Source organism: Barbatula barbatula (assembly GCF_947034865.1).
Source record: "Barbatula barbatula genome assembly, chromosome: 14".
Taxonomy (NCBI): Eukaryota; Metazoa; Chordata; class Actinopteri; order Cypriniformes; family Nemacheilidae; genus Barbatula; species Barbatula barbatula.
Genome location: NC_136777.1, coordinates 17,596,274 through 17,617,212, shown reverse-complemented (window position 1 = coordinate 17,617,212; position 20,939 = coordinate 17,596,274). Strand labels below are relative to the sequence as shown.

Below are 20,939 nucleotides of genomic sequence, written 5' to 3'. Positions count from 1 at the left end.
AAAGATGGGTTTTTAAAAGAGATTTAAAATGAGTGAACGAAGTGGCCTGTTTTATCTGCAGAGGCAGATCATTCCACAATTTTGGAGCTGCCACAGCAAAGGCGCGGTCCCCTCTGAGTTTACGATTTGTTTTGGGCACCTGTAGGAGCAGTTGATCAGCTGTAAGAGAACGAGTGGGTGTGTAAAAAGGTTATACCTTATTTGGTTATAAGATGAAACCTAGACATATGATTGCTTGGAGATGTTTTCTGTGTGCTCTTCCGTACTCTATATAACATGCATCCTTTGAGAAAATAAACAGCTCTGCTGAGAACATTCTCTGAAAACATCCAAACAATTTATTAATTTGGTCTGGTTCTCTGAAGAGTGATCTAAGCACAGAAAGAAACCAAGAATTGGGAGTTTAAAACCAGGTATGTAATTCTATTGATGTGACGGCATGAATTTGTGTGTGTTTTGGGTTTTTATGTACATTTAAAAATAAAATGATGCATGTTGCATTACTATAGTAGCCTAATTTTCAAAAATCTCCAAAGCCAATGCGAAACAAAATAGTTTTATAAAGCGTTTTTAGGAAAAGCTAACTGACATCTAATTAAAGTTTTGTCCAAATGGCCACTGTATTTAGTATTTATTAAGAAATAAAAGGAAATCTGGTTTTAAGAATTAAAGTTACATGAAAAAGTGCGAATATATATATATATATACGTTTTTGCATTTTCGTAAAGTTGTTTAAATAAGTTTAAAAAGTCTCCAAAGCGAAAGCGAAACAAACTGTTTTTATTTAGCGTTTTTTGGAAAAACTAACTGACATCTAAATACAGTTTTGTCCAAATGGCCACTGTGTTTAGTATTTATTAAGAAATAAAAGGAAATCTTGTACATACATATATATATATATATATATATTTTTGTAAAGTTGTTTAAATAAGTTTAAAAATCTCCAAAGCGAAAGCGAAATAAACTGACATCTAAATACAATTTTGTCCAAATGGCCACTGTGTTTAGTATTTTTTTAAGAAATAACAGGAAATCTTGTACATGCACATATATATCGCCACATTGGGATTATAAAGTTCTGTCTGCATTCTGAGCAAGTTTGAGATAATGATTAAGTTTTTGCATTTTTGTAAAGTTGTTTAAATAAGTTTAAAAAATCTCCAAAGCGAAAGCGAAATAAACTGTTTTTATTTAGCGTTTTTTGGAAAAACAAACTGACATCTAAATACAGTTTTGTCCAAATGGCCACTGTGTTTAGTATTTATTAAGAAATAACAGGATATTTTGTTTTAAAATATTTTGTGCTCAGAATATATATATGTATGTATATCGCCACACTTTTGAATTATAAGGTTCTGTCTGCATTCTGAGCAAGTTTAAGATAATGTTTAAGTTTCTGCATTTTTGTGAAGTTGTTTAAATAAGTAAAAAAAATCTCCGAAGCGAAAGAGAAACAAAATGTTTTTATTTAGTTTTTTTTTTTGAAAAACCCTAATTGTTAACAATTGCACCTTATCGCCCCTAACCCCCAACCCCCCCCCCCCCCCCCGGAAAATTTCTACATAAAAATAAAATACACACACAAAATTATGACAAATTTTTTATAACAACATAAGTGAAAGAGAAATTTATATTTCTCAATTGCACAGAGACGTTTTTTGCGCACCTGATGGCTTTGACCTTTTCCTGTCCATCTCTGTTTATTTGGAACTGGACAATCAACAAATTTCCCCCGCCCCCCAACACTGTCACTCAGGAAACGAATCACGGCCATAATCGTTTTTAATTACTTATTTTTTATTAGCCATTTCCCACAATTCAGATTTTTTTTGCATAGGCCTGTATTCATTGCATTATGGATAAAATGTGCGTTAATTATTTGGAAGAAAGTCGAGGTGGTGTGTGACTGACTTTAGCCCACTAATTAATTTCGCGTCATGGGAGGGGCTTCTGCTGCTGGCTAAATCATAATAATTTCTTCCAAATAACGCACATCTTCGGCGAATACTTGACAGACAAATAAAAAAAGTACACTAACCCTCTTTCTCTCAACAGGTAGTGGTCTAGCTTTTGTTGAAACTAGTAACTTTGTATAAGCATTGCTCTTTGTATGACATATCGCTTATTGCTCCTCGAACTCTTCGTTTTGGATAAAGGCGCATCTGCTAAATGACCAAATGTAAATAAGCACGGCCCTACTAGAGAAAGCTCCTGATTAGCAGCGCGAATTTTCGCCAAAGTTCAGATTTTTCAACTCGGACTGCAAGTAGGTCATCGCGTCTTTGCATTGACTTAACATGTAAATCACTCGCGCTTAACGCTTCATTCGCGTTCGGTTTGAACACCCAGAGGTGAACTATCCCCTGCGTGCGCCCCTCCCCTTTCCCATTCACACGCACGGCACCTTCTCAGCATGCAGGGGCGCCAAGTGGCCGATTCCCCACACAATGAATGAATGATAGATCATAGAAATCCGATTCCGGAGTTAAATTTTTTACTGCTCGTGCCGGTGCCGCCCCCCATGTGACATGAAAAAATCCCGCCCGTGCCTAAAACCGCTACTGCTTAACAAGATGTGACAACATCTTTTGCACGTTTCTCCAACTCTTCTTTTCTCATTTTTCAGTGTCGTGGGCTCTCAATCACCAGTGCTGACAGCAGTGCCTCAGATCCCAACATGGACATTCCTCCTGGTATCATAAGTGAGTTTTCATTTCACATTGAATTTGAGCAGCATCAGTTTTTGCAAGCAGCATAAAGCATTGAATTGCCTTTAGATTGAATCACAATCTGAGAGTAATTGTAGATCACAGTAGACTGGAGTCAGAGAAGGACTGAAATAAATATTAAACATTGAATACAAACAGCTGATTCTTCCTAATTAAACTCATAGTCCAGTGTCTTGGCTACACATATAGGTTGTAAGAGAGAATGTTAATTGCAAACCCCACAGTGTCATTGCTATAGAAACCAATGGAAATGTTCCAGAAAATGAAAAAGTACCACTGGGCAAACTGAAAGAGCGAAGGTTATTAGTTTAGACCAGATTCTAATTTCAGTTTTGATACAAATGAACCCCCCTGAATTTAAAGTGAAATCCTTTGATCAAAACTATGATCATCAACATCAGAGTAATAACACCCACAGCAATGTTTTTCTTAATATAAGTGTTATACTTTATTTACCAAAAAGTGTTGTTACCAATACACATTTGTAGTTATACACATACCATTCAGTGGGTTGTTACATGTGTGTAGTTACATCAATATAAGATCTGCAGATACCGTTGCTTACTGTTACCACAGGTATGAGGGACGCTTATTAAACTTGAGACCCAGATTTTGTAGAAATTTTCTTAAATCTTGATTATAGGAGTGCTAAAAGAACATGGATACACCATAGAGAAAGAACTTGGAGGAGGATTTTCAGGAATCATGTTTCTGGTGAAAGACAAAGAGGGAGATCTTTATGTGATCAAACAGATGAATTCCAGAAATGTAAGCATTTACTAAAGTATTTGACCACAGAACCGATATCGTTTTCCTTCCAATAAGAGTGTAATTTTTAAATGTATCTTCCTTTTAGAAAAAGGAGCTGGATACTGTCAAAATGGAAGTCGAGATCTTGAAAACTGTAAACTTTGGATATATTGTTACATATGTGGACTCTTTTGAAGGTTTTTCTTTTTTTTACTGATGTTTTTAATTCCTAGTAATCACAATAGAGATTGAAGAAGGAACTAAAAACATCTGCATAAAGATAAAAATTAAGTTAAATTTTGATTAAATTATGAGTTAAATTATTTTCTGACTGGATATTCATTTATTTAGATGGAGAAGCAGGACGCTTTTATATTGTGACGGAGTATTGTGAAGGAGGTGATCTTTCAAAAACCATGGAAATAAAGAAAGAAGAACGTTATTTTGAAGAAGAACAGGTTCTTATGCATACATGCATACTGTAGATATTATTCTCTTACCAACCCATACATGACACTTTACAGAATGTAAGATTTGAAACCATTTCTTTAGTATGATTTAGTTTGCATTGCACGCAAATCATTCATTTGGATGTCTCCATGTGTGTAGATTATTACCTGGCTGGTTCAGATTTGTCTGGCTCTGCGGTATATTCATGAGAGAAATATTCTTCATCGCGATATTAAGCCTCAGGTATGCACCAATAAACCAAAATAAATCAGATCATGACATATCACTAAATCAAATCTGTAAGACTTCAGAGATTTTTGTTGCCATTGTAGAATATCTTTCTGACTGAACATCGTTACATCACTGTAGGAGATTTTGGAAGCTCAACAATATTGCAAAGGTAAGCAAAAAAACAGTAATATGAAGTGATGAATCAAATGAAAATATGTCGCCTTGGAATTATAAGGTCTCAGTATAGTTTGAGATATTAAGCTTTAAAGTTTTTACATTTCATATCTCAAAAAAATTATATGAGCAAGAAATCTATTTTATACATGAAAATATATTTTGGGACAGGTCAAACGCAGATAAAACCCACTGATTCTGAAAAAAATACTTTCTGTTTAGAATTATAAGTGTTCTATCTGCAAAACATTCATTAAAGCAAATGAATGTTCCAGTTGTTCCAGTTGTACATAAAAGGACGTGCTTATTGTTGTATCAATGTTATATTCGAAGAAGGTGGGACAGATCAAATGAAAAACATATTTATTGTTGTAACCAAGACTCTTAACGTTGGTGAATATTTGGCATTAACTGCATTATAAGAGTCTATGTAAACACATTATGAAGCTAACGCTGCTGGCTAGTGTTGTGTTGTTTAAAAAAATTAATCTCCTCAATACAAAAAATACTGTTGTTTTAGCTGCTCTGATTGATAAGAGACTCAATAAAACAGTCAACCTTGAGGTTTCTTTTAAACATTGTTTTGTGTTGCAATGTTTCTTCAGATATTCCCCGTCACTGAGGATCTGATACTGATTTGTCCTCTTGTGTGCATTCAAAGTGCTGATAGAACATCATAGCACTAAAGAAACTTTTAGTTTTCTTTAAAAAAAGTCACAAAATGTACACATAAAAAAACAAGCAAAATGTAAAGAAGTTGTCATAGAATGATATGTGAATAACTCAATTTTGACCAATATAAGATAGAACCTTATAATTCAAAGTCGGTGAATTATTTTGAATGTTTATAGTTTTAAATATACTATATTAACTTTATAGTAATAATTTGTAGTTCTGTTTGCATTGTTATTCCTTTGCAGAGCTGATGAATATGCTACATCAGTAGTGGGTGGAAAGCTCTATATCAGCCCAGAAGTTAAAAAGACAAGATATAATTCAAAGAGGTATGTTTTTGGACAACTGAATATATATAAAATATTGAAATTCAAATAGAAACAGGTATAAACAGTGAATGGTGCCATTGTTAATGACTTTGTTTTATAGACTAAATAACGGATTCATGTAGATTGAGTTTTATGAATTAAGCGCTTATCACAATTTTCAATTTGCAAAGCAGCTTTACATAGATTATAATAGATAATATAATATTATTATAGATAAATGAAAGAAAAACATTATATACTGTATAAATAAATAAAAAAATCTGGTGCCCGCCCATAACGATGCCTGTATAATTAGATTAGATTAGATTAAACTTTATTGTCATTACACATATACTGTAACAATCACCAGCTGGAGTGCCCTTGAAAACCAGCAGAGGGCACTCCACATCAAACTTATCATTCACTCACAAAACTACATCTTCCCGGACTCATCATCACTGATTACATTCACCTGTATCTCATCACCCTGTTAATCTCACTCTATATATACCATGTGCACTTATTCACACACTGCGTGCGAAGTCTTGTTTAGCCTGTCTGACATTTCCGAGCGATTTCCCTGTGTTTGTTCCTGCCGTGTTTTATCTTGGACTGTTTGTTATCTGATTCTCTGCTGCCTGCCCCGACCTCTGCCTGTTACCGTTTCTGATTTTGGATATACCCTGACATACCTGACGCTGTTGTTGATCACTGCCTGTTTGACCATTCTTTGAAATAAAGCTGCATTTGGATCTGACCTGCCTGTCTCGGAGCAGTTTCATGACATGTACAAGTACAGTGTAACGAAATGTAGTTTAGGTCTAACCAGAAGTGCAATTAGCAAATGCAGGATATACAGTGAATAAATACAGAACACAATTTTAGGAAAATATTATTCAGTGGGCATGGACTATGAAAATATTTTACAGTAGGTATGTTCTTTGACAATATGACAGTAGGTATGTACCATGAACAATATATACAGATGGCTATAAACTATGAACATTAATGTACAGGTGGATATGAACAGATAATAAACAATAGTGCAAGTGACTTAAGTGTGCATAAATTATAGACATTAGCTATTAAAGTAGGTGAATATGTGAGTTAATGCAGTTGTTGAAGTTACAGTGCAGCGGATGAGTTATGCAGCTATTAAAGGTACGGTGCAGTATATGAGTTAATGCAGTTAATATGTTGCAGTCCAGAAGATGAGTAAAGGCAGTAAATAAGGTTACAGTGCAGTAGATTAGTTAATGCAGTTATTGAAGTTACAATGCAATAGATGAGTAGATGCAGTTATGCAGTTAATAAGGTTACAGTGCAGTAGATTAGTTAATGCAGTTATTGAAGTTACAGTGCAATAGATGAGTAGATGCAGTTATTAAATTTACAGTGCAATAAATGAGTAGATGCAGTTATTGAAGTTACAGTGCAGTAGATTAGTAATGCAGTTATTGAAGTTACAGTGCAATAGATGAGTAGATGCAGTTATTGAAGTTACAGTGCAGTAGATGAGTTAATGCAGTTATTGAAGTTACAGTGCAATAGATGAGTAGATGCAGCTATTGAAGTTACAGTGCAGTAGATTAGTTAATGCAGTTATTGAAGTTACTGTGCAATAGATGAGTAGATGCAGTTATTGAAGTTACAGTGCAATAGATGAGTAGATGCAGTTAATAAGTTGCAGTCCAGAAGATGAGTAAATGCAGTTAATAAGGTTACAGTGCAGTAGATTAGTTAATGCAGTTATTGAAGTTACAGTGCAATAGATGAGTAGATGCAGTTATTGAAGTTACTGTGCAGTAGATTAGTTAATGCAGTTAATAAGTTGCAGCCCAGAAGATGAGTTAATGCAGTTAATAAGGTTACAGTGCAATAGATGAGTAGATGCAGTTATTGAAGTTACAGTGCAGTAGATGAGTTTATGCAGTTATGAAAGTGGTCCATTAGTGCAAATGAGCGTTCAGTATAATATTTCTGGTGTGCAAGTGAGCAGTATAGAGTGCAAATGATGCTGTGTGTGTGTAAACAGTCCGGTAGAGCAGATAACATGAAGTACTGGGACCCGTTTCAGAAAGCAGGGTAAGTGCAAACTCAGAGTAAGTTAACCCCAGAAAACGGGATACTCTGGGTTCCCCTTCAGTCGGTCTCTCGACGTTGTGAGAGACTGACTGGGGTTTGATCTTGAGAACCTACCTTCTCCGAGATAATTAATTATGAAACGCCAATGGGCTTGGCGAATGGACGCGCACGCCAGTCTCCGCCCCGTGCATACGGGTATAAAGGAAGATGGCGGCGGTCTCTCACAACGTGGTTACAGACGTAACCGAGACGTTTTCAGTTTCAGAACGCGAGGTATATCAAACCCGTGACCGCGGGGTAAGTCAAGACGGTTTCAGAAATCAAGGTATCTTATACTTAGAGTGAGTAAGCATAGTAACCTACTCTGTGAACCTAACCTGGTCAGGAGCAGGTTTTATTCCACTAACCCGAGGTTTGTTACAATCTCCGCCCCTTTTTAGAAGCGCGAGCGGTGTTGAAATTGCCTTCGCCATTTGTTTTTTCATTCGTTTTCCTTAATCGCGCACAAGTTCGTAACACAGACATTAAATGTCCGTTTATTCAGGAACCCGTAGATGAGGAAGCTGCATTCATTCAGAGAGAGTTAAATTTACGTTGGGAGAGAATATATGGTGAAGCCACGTTTGGATGTTTTATCGTATGCGGAGGATTCTTTATTTGAGCGGCACAGTTTTTCTTTACAGTCCATTAAATATATTCATAATCTGCTTCATCCTTACATCACAAACCTCACTCTTCATGGCTGCGCTCTTACATCTGAGCAGATTGTCTGTATGGCCTTTATGTGTCTTTGCTAATGGAAGCTTTCTATATAACACCGGGGATGCAGAACACGTTAGCAAGGCAACTGTATGCAGAGCAGTAAGAAAAGTGTGCATCGCTCTCAAGCACTTTATATACATTTGTGTTAAGTTTCCTTTGAGAACCATCAAAGAGGAGTTTCATAGGATTGCAGGTGAATGGTGTACGTCTTTCTGAATAAGCTGATCAAATAAATGTGCTCTTGCTGCCAACTCTAATAATTCAAATACCCTTTAGGATTTCCCAATGTGATTGGGTGCACATTTAAAAAGTCCCACTCGCCCCACTCTGCGCGGGCTTCGAACTGCCATCGGTCAGAACGAGAGACGGGCGCTCTAACCACGAGCCTAACGACCGCAGTCCTTATTATGTCTGTCGCTAGAGCATCTCTAGCTGGCCTCCATTACACATAGCTGGAGCAGGGGCAAGCATGGCCAGTTTTTTGTCTTCTATAGCCACAGTCAGTGGCGGCTGGTGAAAAATATTTTAGGTGGGGCTGTTTGTGTGTGGGCAATTTTTTTATTTTCATAGATGCGATTTCCTGCATTCTGGTGCATTTAAGTCCATGTCCCTTGCCTATACCAATAAAAGAATCAACCCAGTCAATACCAATGGTCTAAAAAGACAATATTAATTGAACTGCCATGTAAAAATCAAATCTCACAGGTAATGATAATGAACAAGTTACATTGCTCAGTGTCCAGATAGGAAAAAAGTGAAAAAAACAAAAACAAAGCAAGCATAGTTACATTACTATTGAGATCAATATTTTAATGGCAAATGTGTGTGAAATGTGGTGTGTGTGACTGAGTGAGTAAGAGAATGACAGCGAGTGTGTGTGTGTGTTTCAAAGTGAGTGAGTTGGAGAGATAGATAGAGGGTGAGTGTGTGTGTGTGTGAGAGAGAGAGAGAAAGAGAGAGTAAAGAGTAGAGAGAGACTAAGATATGGTGTCTGTGACAGATTTGTGTATGAGAGAGGTAGATGGAGTGAATGCGGGAGGGTGTGTGTGTGTTTGTGTGTGTGTGTGAGAGAGAGAGGTAGATAGATGGAGTGAATGCGGGAGGGTGTGTGTGTGTGTTTGTGTGTGTGTGTGTGAGAGAGAGAGGTAGATGGAGTGAATGCGGGGGGGGGGTGAGTGAAGTGCCTTTAAAAACAGTGGCGTTCTCCAGGTGCACCAACACACTCACGGTCGATTGAGGCCATAAGATCAATTAGACCCAGGAAAATGCCAGGGTTTCTGATGCGTCACTCATCGTGACCACGCAAAGCAAGTTCAAAGGCACCACAAAATTTCACAGCATCAATGATCTTTGACAAAATATGCTGATTCCTGTCCACCTCCTCGTTGTGCCTTCTTATGGCAATGCGGTGTCCCTCATCTAGCTGTGTGGCTATGCTAATGGCTAGCTTCACAGAGTTGTCCATATGCACTCTTGCCCGTTCATGTTTCTTAATGCGTTCTGACATATGTTTCAGGTCTGTCACCCCTGTCTGTGTCCACGAGCTATCACAAGCACTTGTTTTAAACAGTAAGCAAGGGAAGCAAAAGATTGCATTGGCGTAACCACAGCTAGTAAGCCAAAACTTTCGATCGAACCAAACTCGGGAAAAGGTTCTCTTGTAGGTTTTCTCCTTTTCTCGCGCCTGTTGGGTTATATTCACTTCTGGCTTGTCTGGTCCGAGTTCTTTTACAATTAGTTTTTCCGCTAATGTTCTTCTTTTGAATGGATACAGGTGTAGAGATTTAACTGAATTTGGGGCAAGATTAACTCCCACGAATACATTAATGCTATTCAACGTCGCCGGCGCCGCCATACTGCACTCGCACTCCGCTCTGAGGTAAATGTCCCGTGGTGCACTGCTCTAATCTTGGTACTACGGGCGATATTTTCAGAGCCCCTGAACCTTAAAATTAGACGACGATGATTGGCGAAATATAAACTTTTTTGCGTAGCAACCGGGGAACCATTGGCTTAAATTCCAGCACTGTAGGGCTGAGCGAACTGGAGCCCAGGGAAGATAGCCTATTGGTTACTACTACTACACTAACATGCAAATATCATTCTGGAGAGTTCTAAACACATTCTAAAGTAAAACCATTAATATCATGTAATTAACACAGATTATTTTTCAAAATGAGAGATTATTAAAAAAATACAATTAAAAAAAAATACAAATACAAATAAAAAACTGGCAGGGAGGTCGGCGCCCCAGCGCCCTCTATGGGCGAGCCGCTGCTGGCCACAGTGCTCGGTTCTCATATCCTCATAACTTTCAAGGCCAGTTTATTAAATATATCAAACATTTCCCAGTCAGGCATCCTACAAGCAAGAGCATTTAAACTCACCGGACTAAATGATGTTTTTATATTTTATTTTCAGCTGCTGCCATGTTCTTTTTATTGCAGAAGGATTGCACCTACATGACAAAAATCTTAGGTATATATGTGTTTATATATATATATATATATATATATATAATATCTCTTACATGTAAATGTGTATATATATACACATATATATAGTGCCTCCAATTCGACTGAAAGGAATTAAACGGAGCGCTTTTGGTCACGTTGCGTTGCCATGGTGAATCGTGTTATCTTCGCTCAATTGATGATGGCTTTTTAAAGCCGCGATGAACACGCGTAACCTAGAGTGAACTTACTCAGAGTGGATTGAACTGATTGAAACCAGCTGTTCTGAAACAGAAAACTCAGAGTAGCGATTATCTGAGTAAATCAACTCAGAGTTCATATTTTAACTCAGTGTTGCTTGAACCTCCTTATTGAAACGGGTCCCGGGTGTGTACAGTTCAGTCATGCATGGCAGCCCTGTAGTGGAATGTAAACAATGTTATAGCAACATTGAAGTTAAAGGTATGAGAGGTAGTGGAATCAGTGGGGGGCAGAGTTCAATAATGAAACAGCTCTGGGAAAAAAGCTGTTTCTTAGTCTGCTGGTTCTTGTCTGGAGGCACCGGAAGCGCCTACCGGAAGGCAGGAGAGTAAACAGTCTATGAGCGTCGTGAGAGGAGTCCTTGAGAATGCTGCGAGCTCGACGCAGACAGCGTTTCTTCTGGATCTTCTCAATGGGAGAAAGTGTAGTCCCTGTGATGCACTGGGCTGTTTTCACCACCCACTGCAGTGCCTTGCGCTCAGCAATAGAAAAGTTCCCGTACCAGACTGTGACACAGTTGGTCAGGATGCTCTCTATCATGCAGCGATAGAAGTTCACCAGGATAGTTGAAGACAGCTGGTTCTTCTTCAGTGTCCTCAGAAAGAAGAGACGCTGGTGAGCCTTCTTGACCAGGCATGAGGTGTTGGTGGTCCAGGACAGGTCCTCCGAAATATGAGTCCGCAGGAACTTAAAACTGGAAACACGTTCAACAGCCATCCCATTAATCTGGATGGGGTCGTGTGTTCCTCCTTTCGCCTTCCTGAAGTCGATGATCTCCTTTGTCTTGGAGGTGTTAAGGAGCAGGTTGTTGTCTGAGCACCGTATGGCCAGGTGCCGGACCTTCTCCCTGTATGCATTCTCATCGTTGTTGCTGATGAGACCAATCAACGTTGTATCCAGTGCCGCTGCTAGCCATTTTGGTGCCCTAAGCATAATTCCATTATGATGCCCCCCCACCCTGAAATTAATTTTTTTTGCCAGTTTTGCTTTTTATTACCAAACATATAACTCAATACCAATAACACAATAGCAGCATGACAGTATAAAACGTAAGAACACTAAATAAATAAAGTAAAATCTTCACAGCTTTGCTGACTTTATGTAGAACATATGTAGAATAGCCAACACACACTACACATTTGAAAGTGCAAACTTTTCGTCAGTAAACAGAATAGCAAAACAAAAAAACTTTCAATGTTTAACAGTAAAATCTCAATTCAGATTGCAAGCTGCACCGAAATTTAAGTTATAGCAACAAAGTTTGCTAACATACGTCAGCAAGTACGAGGCGCATTACGATTAGTAGCAGCACATGCACATTTCCCGAATTTAAGTTGATTAAAGATGGACTTACCTGCAAGTGATGCACGTGCATCATCTCGCAGTTTCTTCTTTTCTCTGATCTTGACTCCTGCTGTCTTTTTCGGGGCCATTTTCAAATAAGTTACCTAGGCTACTGTCTGTCAAACTGCGTCAGGCACACGCGCGATCAACCGGCGCTGCCGTACATGGGCGGTTGTGGTGTGGGGGGGTGATATGGGATTGTTCGGGTGTTTTTTTTTTACATATACATGGCTAAAATGTGCCTGCCTAATAATATTTCTATAGCCTAATGAAAAAAATATTTTTTTCGTGCCCCCTCATCACTTGGTGCCCTACGCACAGCGCGTGATGCACGTGGTGGGCGTGGTGGGTGCGGCGGCTCTGGTTGTTTCGTCTGTAAACTTCATGAAGGAGTTAGATCCGTTCACAGGCCTGCAGTTGAGTGTGTAAAGGGAGTAGAGAAAGGGGCTCAGTAAGCAGCCCTGTGGTACACCAGTGTTGAGGGTGATGGTGGTGGAGCAGATGTGGCCTAACCTAACAAACTGAGGCCTGTTCGTCAAGAAATCCATAATCCAGTTGCAGGTAGAGTTGTCAATGCCTAGGTTTCCAAGTTTGATGATTAGCTTGGAAGGGATGACAGTATTGAAAGCAGAGCTAATGTACAATTATGTTAATAAACCAGTATCTTACAGTTCCTTTTTTCTTTAGTTTTTAGGTCTACTTAAATTGAGGTACTATTTTTTTATGAAGTTAAATCTTTTTATAAGTAGCACAATTGTACTAGCACATCTACTTTAGCTTACGAAGGTAAACAATATACTCTGTTGTCAAATTATAAAAATATTACCACATCCCTGCACTGAGGCACAGGTCGTTAATTACCGGCACATCGTTATTGCGGTTACAGCTGGTTGAGTTCGCAAGGACACAACCACAACACAGTCCGCTTCCTGCTCGACAGCGGCTCCTAAGCCATCTGTGGCAGCAAGCTGTGGTGGTGATAGGCAGGGTCTTATGGACGTAAAATCTGTCATAGTCATTGCCACGGACCTTCCCGACCCCGAACCTGTCTCCTATGGGCGTCGTCAGACTGTCCCATAGTGGAACCACGCCACAGCGTGCAGAGGAAGAGAATTCAGTTGCAACTTCAGATGGCGACTATCTGTGGCTTTGGTGGTTCAAGAGAGACACTTTTGGCTTTACCTGTGCAGAGGCGAGATGTCAAGAAAGCAGACCCACCGTCAGCAGACCTCCAGGTAGTGGTCTCACAGGGACCACCTGGGGAGACTCAGGATGTCGGGCGCTGCTCCAGGCATATCATCGTTGACGAGCCGCACTGGGAAGGTACTGGCCACTTCCAGGACACGTCCCACCTCAAGATGTGCCCTTCTCGGGCCTGGTGCCTGTTTTTGTCTCAAGCAGACTCGCTTTCTCCCTGAGTGCCCATGGGATGCAACAGCCTCAACTCGACATTGCGCATGCCATTTCCGCAGCCCTCCGCACTCTCTATTCTACGGTGCGTTTGGCGGGAGGACTTAAGGCATGTACCTGCTGTGCTGCCCTCCACAGAACCTCCCCTCACGGGGGCGATGAAGCAGATCACTCGCTAGTTCCCTTGTCGCGCTGTCTAGGGGGCTGGTCACAGCTCCCCAGCACGTCACTATTGGTAGTGAGGATGATTTGTCTTGGCTATGCGATCTGTTTGGCCAGTCACCACGTCCAAGTTTCGCAACATTCTCTTACCTCAGTCAAAGGAAAGAACATAACCGTGCTTCGGGCCGAGGTTACCACCCTTCTCGAGAAGGAGCTGGGGTTACGGCCCCTACTTCGTCGTCCAAAATTAAGGTGGGGTTCTGAGCTTCATCTGCGGTGATCGCAGAAGCACACCCTGGAGTTCGCCCGACACCAGGGTTGGTTCGTGGTTATCGACCCGAAGACTGGCTTACTGGCCCATTTGTGAGATCTGTTGTTTACGCACAGGGACCTTGTGCATGGAGCACCTCTTGTCCTAGTATGGAACTAGAATCTGTTAACGTAACAGCCTGCCTCATGAGAGCACGCGCAGTCGGTGCAGTCAGTGGCCCCCTGAAACCCTCAGAGGGTCCTGGGCATATGGCCTCCTCGTTGGCAGTCATGACTGTACATTTGTACCTTCCATTTTGAATCTGTACATTTATACCTTCCATTTTGAATCTGTACAATAATGTATACATTCGGCTAGCAGGTCTTCTCTATCTGATTTTGCTGAAATTATGCTTTTTAATGTTGAAGCCGAATCAGTTGCTCACATTCCTTGTCTCAGTTGCTTTTGTAGCCGCTGAGAAGTGGTTGCAGTTGGTGACGATCGGCAGGTGTGCCACTCTAATTTCCTCCGTTTCCATGGCGACGCTGATTGAACCAGGGGTGACTCTTCACAGTCATGTAGTATTGGTCTTTGGTATCCGTGTGTCATTACGAGTACAAGTACATGAGCTTTTTATCGGGCCAAATCCTTCATTAAAATACATATTGCAAGTCATTCTCTATGCAATGTACATTAATGAAACTAAACTGAAATAAGTACTATATTAATAGAACTATGATAAAAAAAGCTTTAAAATTACTCTCAAATACAATGTGCTGTATCGTTACAATATTTAAGTAGGTTACACAATATTGTTTTTACTGTACACATGTGTCTTGTAATTTTATGTATTGGCTGTTTTAGTGACATATGGTCATTGGGATGGTTGCTTCATGATCTCTGCATGCTCGATGTATGGGTGAGTATTTTCTTATTTATTTACAATAAGTTCTGGTCTCATAGGAAATACGTACCTCTGTACATTATGTTTACATTAACGCATTTGGCAGACACTTTTATCCAAGGTGTCTTACATTACTTTATCTTATACATTTGTTTCTAAGTACAGTATGTGCTATCCCCTGGGATTGAAACCCACAACCTTGGCATTGTTAACGCCATGCTGTTACCACTGAGCTACAGGAAAGCTATACTGTACACTTTTTACACCGCACAAAATACGTAGCATCCGGTACATATTGCTAAAGTTTGAGACGCAAAAGTCCACTGGTGTCGCTAAAGATAAGTACTATATTGGTCTTCTAGAAAATGCGTGTCAGTGTCACGATTTGCCTCGATTTTATAAATACTTATTATTTGTACTTTAATAAATATTTTAGAGCACCTAACCCCACTCCTACCCTAAAACTACATGTTTTTCAAACACATAAACACGCAACAAGGTATTTTATAAAAACACAGGTATTTATTGCAGACACTGACCAAAAACACTATACAAACAGGTAACATTTCATTTTGAGTCTTCTAAGGTCATATGATATTGTTGTGTGAGCACAGCTGATTTTAATTGCTGACGGACCACTCAGAAAGTGCTGGACCCCATCTCTGCTGCTCCACAAGACGGTTACTCAAACTCAAAAGAAACATATATCAATAAAGCGAACTAAATTGTGTGCCCCCAACTAGTAAGCATGTTGATTTTCAATAAACTATTTGAAATTAAATAAACTGTGTATTCTAAATAAATATGAAAAAGTAAGTAAATGTGTGTAACTGAAATGTGAGCGAATGAGATTGTGAAGCACATTTACAGTTCACAAATGTGTGGCACTATGACGAGCCACCACATCTACCTACTCTATAATGTTACACTTTTAAATTTTACGTAAATGTAATGTTTTCCCAGCGTTTTCTTACCTTAGATAAATATAAACAGTGTTGGGAGAGATCCCCTATTTCATTCTAACATTCTAAGGAGGTGTACTTTACACAAACTTTATAAATAAACAAGGAGGAAGCATCATGTTTTAAATGTTTCACTGTTTAGCCATGTTTTTAGGATCCCTAAAAAACTTTTAATTTTGTAAGTTAACGTTAGGCTTCTTTAACAGATAGGATTGGTTCACAACATACATTGTTTACAGAAACCAGGCCTAACCAGGGGAGTCCAGTTACCCTCTGGAAAAAGCTGCAGCCTCTGCACAAACTCGACAGTGCTTGCTCAACAAGGCCAAACAAATAAAAAATTATGTAAGATTATCAGTTGTTCTTATAGCAGTTGAAATTTTGTAGTGAAGACGCGTGAAGTCCCTGTGTCCTTCTTTATCCAGCTCTATCATCTCAGCTCTTGTCAGGTCTGGGCATGAACTGCATCTTGCTCGCTGTGGGAACCTTGGAACAATGAGACAAGACTGGCTGAGAGTAGAGTACTGTTCTGCACTCTAGGATGCAACAAGTACATCAGTTGTTATTGGAAGTGTTCCTGGTTCCATTTGATCTAACTAGTGCAGCCTATACCCTCAGAGGTTTATATTATTTTATTATCAAACTGAAAGAGTGTGTCTGCCTCCCGGACTGTGGCCTAGTGGTTAGAGCGTTGGGCTTGTGATCAGAAGGTTGCCGGTTTGAATCTCAGTGCCAGCAGGTCATGACTGAAGTGCCCTTGAGCAAGGTACCTTACCCCTGATTGCTCTGCAGTAATGTGTAATGTGCCACTGTAAAAAACTACTTGTAAGTCGCTTTGGATAAAAGCGTCTGCCAAATGAGTAAATGTAGTGCAATTTCTCCTTAGGGGCGCTGTAGTTAGTCGTTTGTTCAGCGGGTTTCACTTCTGGTTGCATAGGTATAATATTTTCTCTAATAATAATATTAGACATATGTTGTCTAACTCCCATGGAGTTAAGAGTGTCTTTAAAAGCCATTCCTAAAGCATCTGTATCGTTATCTATATGGATGTTAAAGTCACCAACAACAAGGACTGCAGCTAGTTCTAGTTCTGATAAGAACCCACTAAATTCTTTGAAAAAATCTGTGTGGTGCCCTGGAGGCCTATATACAATAGCCAGAATAAATGTTAAGGATGTTTACACAAGGATGACCACAATTCTTCTATACTGCCACCGCCGTTAGCGCAAGCCTGTCTGCGTTAGACGCAAAAGCGGCTGCCATTAGATTCACCTTTCCCGCCCCGGGCTCTTGGCTCTCCAGCGTGAGGCTGCCTCCGCTGGCGACATAAGCGCTGGTCTCCGGACCACAATTCTTTGTCGCTGCTGCTGCCACTTGCTTCCAACCAGGGGCCCGAGCTCCCAACTAGTGCTCTGCAGCAAAAGACATCACCAGCAATGAAGCCTGTATCGCAGCAGCGACCGCCCCCGCAGGGGCCCGAAGTTCCAACAAGTGCTCTGTAGCAGCAGACACCACCAGCAATGAATCCAGTATTGCAGTAGCGACCGCCCCCGCAGGGGCCCGAGCTTCCATCTAGTGCTCTGCAGCAGCAGACACCACTCCCCAGGATGCCAGTATTGTAACAGCGACCGTCCCCACAGGGGCACGTGTTTCCAACTCGTGCTATGCCACAGCAGATACCACCCACATGAAGCAAGTATCGCAGCAGCGACAGCCCCAACGGGCCCTCATCCTCTCGTTTTTACAAAATTTTGGGTTGCACCTCCGTTACACCCATCATGGCATATTTGGGGGGGTATGCGTACTCCGGCGGCTGTCCAGCTCTATTTGCATTTGGGGGGTGTGTTCTGGGCTCAAGCCAAGCTCTATGCCTCAATGCCCTAACCAGGGTAGAGTGCTCCGGGTTCGGATAGATCCGGCGAGCTAGGAGCCCACTCCCTGCACAACACGCCAAATACGCATAACCTTCATGCCCATGCTTTAACAATCAATCCTAACAAGGAGCTGTTTATCGGCAAGGGCGAACTCGTGAACTCTTTAATATTATCTTTTGTGATCTCCGATTGACGGAGTCGAACATCATTTGTGCCGATGTGAATTACAATCTTACCGAATTTACAATTAGCCTGAGCCAGCACATTTAAATTTGACTTGATGTCAGGCACTCTGGCTGCCGGTAGACATTGATTATGGTGGCTGGTGCCTCTATGTTAACGTTCCGAACAAAAGATTCACCGATAACACGAGGCGCTTTCAGCAGGTTTCAGTCGGTGCGTCACTGAGTGACGCATGCAAGTAACAATAATAAGAGGAGAAGCCATAACTCACCAGGTTTAAAGAGTAATTCCAATTAACCAAGTTTGCTTGATGAATCTTAGTATATACGCTTAAAAGAGAAACAGTTAGCACAAAAGACAACTAGAAGGCGAGATGATATTTAACGGTGTAAACAGAAATGCTTATGCTATGCTAACAGCGCTGAGATAATAAAATATTTTGGTTTAAGAACTTCACCCAGGACAGGATAAGTTAGCAACGACAGTGATAAGTAACAATGTATACTACTAATAAAATAAACTAATGTTAAAGAGAGTTACAAACAAATCGATTCAGCCACAGTCAAGGAGAGAACAGGAAGCGGAGGTCATGATCTGTGAGAAGCGGAAGTCATGATCTGTGAGATCATGCGTCGAAAACATGCCCAAAATAAAATGAAAATGTTCCCATTTATACATTCGCGCCGCTTTATCACGTCCACTATGACGCATGAAAAAGGGCTTGACATTAACCAGATTCTTATCTTTTTTCCCCCTACTCAGGCAAATTATGAGCAGCGGGAAAAAGTTCATAAAGACAGCATGGATGGAATCCCCCCTTACATCTCTGAAAAATACTCAGAGGAACTACGAAAATTAATCAGACAGATGCTCAGCCATGACCCTAAGGAAAGACCTTCAGCTGAAGACATTCTAGCAAAACCATTCCTGAGGAATGCAGTAGACAGAAACATTAGTACTCCACGTGCACTGCAACGGAGTCTCATGAATTCCATCAATGCCTTTGATGAGGCCTACAACAATCACTATAAAGACATGGAGATTTTAGTTAGTGAATGGGGAAGAATAACAGATTTAATGGAGTCTGCACATTACAGCGCCACAGCAGGGAGTCTGTCAGGTTCAGTGATTGGAGCAGCTGGTGGAATCACTGCATTAGTGGGTGTAATTTTGGCACCTTTCACTCTTGGGGCATCTTTGATTGTAACTGGTGTTGGTGTTGGAGTAGGAGTTGCAGGAGGAGTAACAGGAGCTGCTTCCACCATTACTGATACTATACAACAAAGAGCATTTAGAGAGAGCCTTGAAAAAATTCAGCAGAAGTATATTTCCACAAGCGAACCAATTCTCACAACGCTGAATACACTGAGAAAGGAAGTGAAAAAAATCTTAAAGTTCAGTGATTTTTTTGTCAACTCTGTCGAAAACATACAAATATCGTGCAATTTAAGCAAAGGTAATGTTTTTTGTGCAGCACAACTCATGAATTTGGGTCTGTTGGCAAATATTAGCAGAATTGTCACTCAGACTGCAAGAGTAGGCCGAGTCGTAGCAGAAGCAGTCTCAGGTGTGTTAAGTGGACTGTTAGTCCTTCTTGATGTTACATTCATAGTGATGGATTCTGTAGACATACACCAGATGAGACAGGGAAATGTAGATGATCCAGAAAAGGTCAAATCCAGTGTTCTCAAATCCATTGCAGAGATGAGGAAAACACATAAGGAGCTTTGTCATGTTCAGAAGGAAATACAAAAAACAAGAGATGAACTAAAAGGGGCCGTGGTTATAGACAACGGTTTAAACAGTTTAAACATATAGATATGATTCGAGTCCTAAAATTGGGCAACATCTTACTGCTTTTATGGTTTTTGTAGAAATCAGGTATTCTGGAGTCAGGGGTTTTTGTGAATATATCAAGACAAGTCACTTTTATATGGTGTTTTTTACAGGACGAATTTTTTTAAATCTTTACAGTGATAGCATTAATATTATTTTATAATATTTTCTTTGATTATGAGTAAGCATTTATCAATTACTGTTTTTTGGGGCATGTTTTATAATCAGTTTTTGGTGAATTGTGGATAAATAAATGAGAGGTAACATGTAAATCATTCCACGGTAATATTGTGATATCCAAAAATATGAGAATATTCTTCTTCAGTCTTATTAATATACTTTACTATGATAATCATTTCTGTAATACTCGAGTGTATTCTTAATTGTTTTTGTGTTAACCATGACACACTGATTATGTTTTACAAATCATTTTCATCTTATTATTTGCTATTTCACTGACTTTTTCACTTACATTTTAAAAGTAAAATGAATATTTTCTAATAAACACAGTAATAAGTTTCTATGTTGTGTAATGTGTATTAGTGTTGTGCTAATGGAGACAGATCATGCATCACACATCCAACATGGAAAACAAACTGCAAGTAAAGAAAAAGCAGATGCTGAGGTGGATTGTTCCTATTCTAGGGAAATAAAATATACGCACAGACTCTCCACTGTCTAGGATCTTCAAATGCATAAAGGAAAATATGTGGCACATGAAAAATTGTCTCACCCTCCTCCCAGATGTGTACTGTATGATTTCCTTTGTTTAGCTGAACACAAAGTTTTGGAAATAAACATTTCTGTCACTTAATGTCCATATAGAATTCCTAAAATGGTGAAGCTTTAAAAGCATTTACACCTATAACAATAAAGTTACTCAAATATTCCTGAAGTGTCGACAAATCCTGGAAGCTTTCAGTGGAGCGCGGTAAACCGAAACACTTTGCAGTTTAATATTGCCCCTTCTGCCTATTGTGACCAAATAATTGATTTACACACATTTAATAGCCTCTTTCATTTCAAGCCAATACGTTTATTGCAAATTTATGTTATATAATCATTATATACCACCAGAAAATAAGCATTATATTCATATACTGTAACTAAATAGATTAGTCTATGTGGAGATTTAT

At 39.7% G+C, this 20,939-nt stretch overlaps 1 protein-coding gene across 1 annotated transcript; it reads left to right on the top strand.

Annotated features, from left to right (window-relative positions):
- The first annotated feature begins 252 nt into the window (after positions 1-252).
- LOC306903292 (uncharacterized protein) lies at positions 253-20,324 on the top strand. Its single transcript, XM_079472346.1, has 10 exons — positions 253-413; positions 2,627-2,702; positions 3,373-3,497; positions 3,586-3,676; positions 3,831-3,937; positions 4,089-4,172; positions 4,262-4,329; positions 5,255-5,338; positions 14,909-14,963; positions 18,730-20,324. The coding sequence occupies exons 2-10, from the start codon at positions 2,678-2,680 to the stop codon at positions 19,783-19,785; spliced, it is 1,695 nt and encodes a 564-aa protein (XP_079328472.1). The 5' UTR covers positions 253-413; positions 2,627-2,677; the 3' UTR covers positions 19,786-20,324.
- The last annotated feature ends 615 nt before the right edge of the window (positions 20,325-20,939 follow it).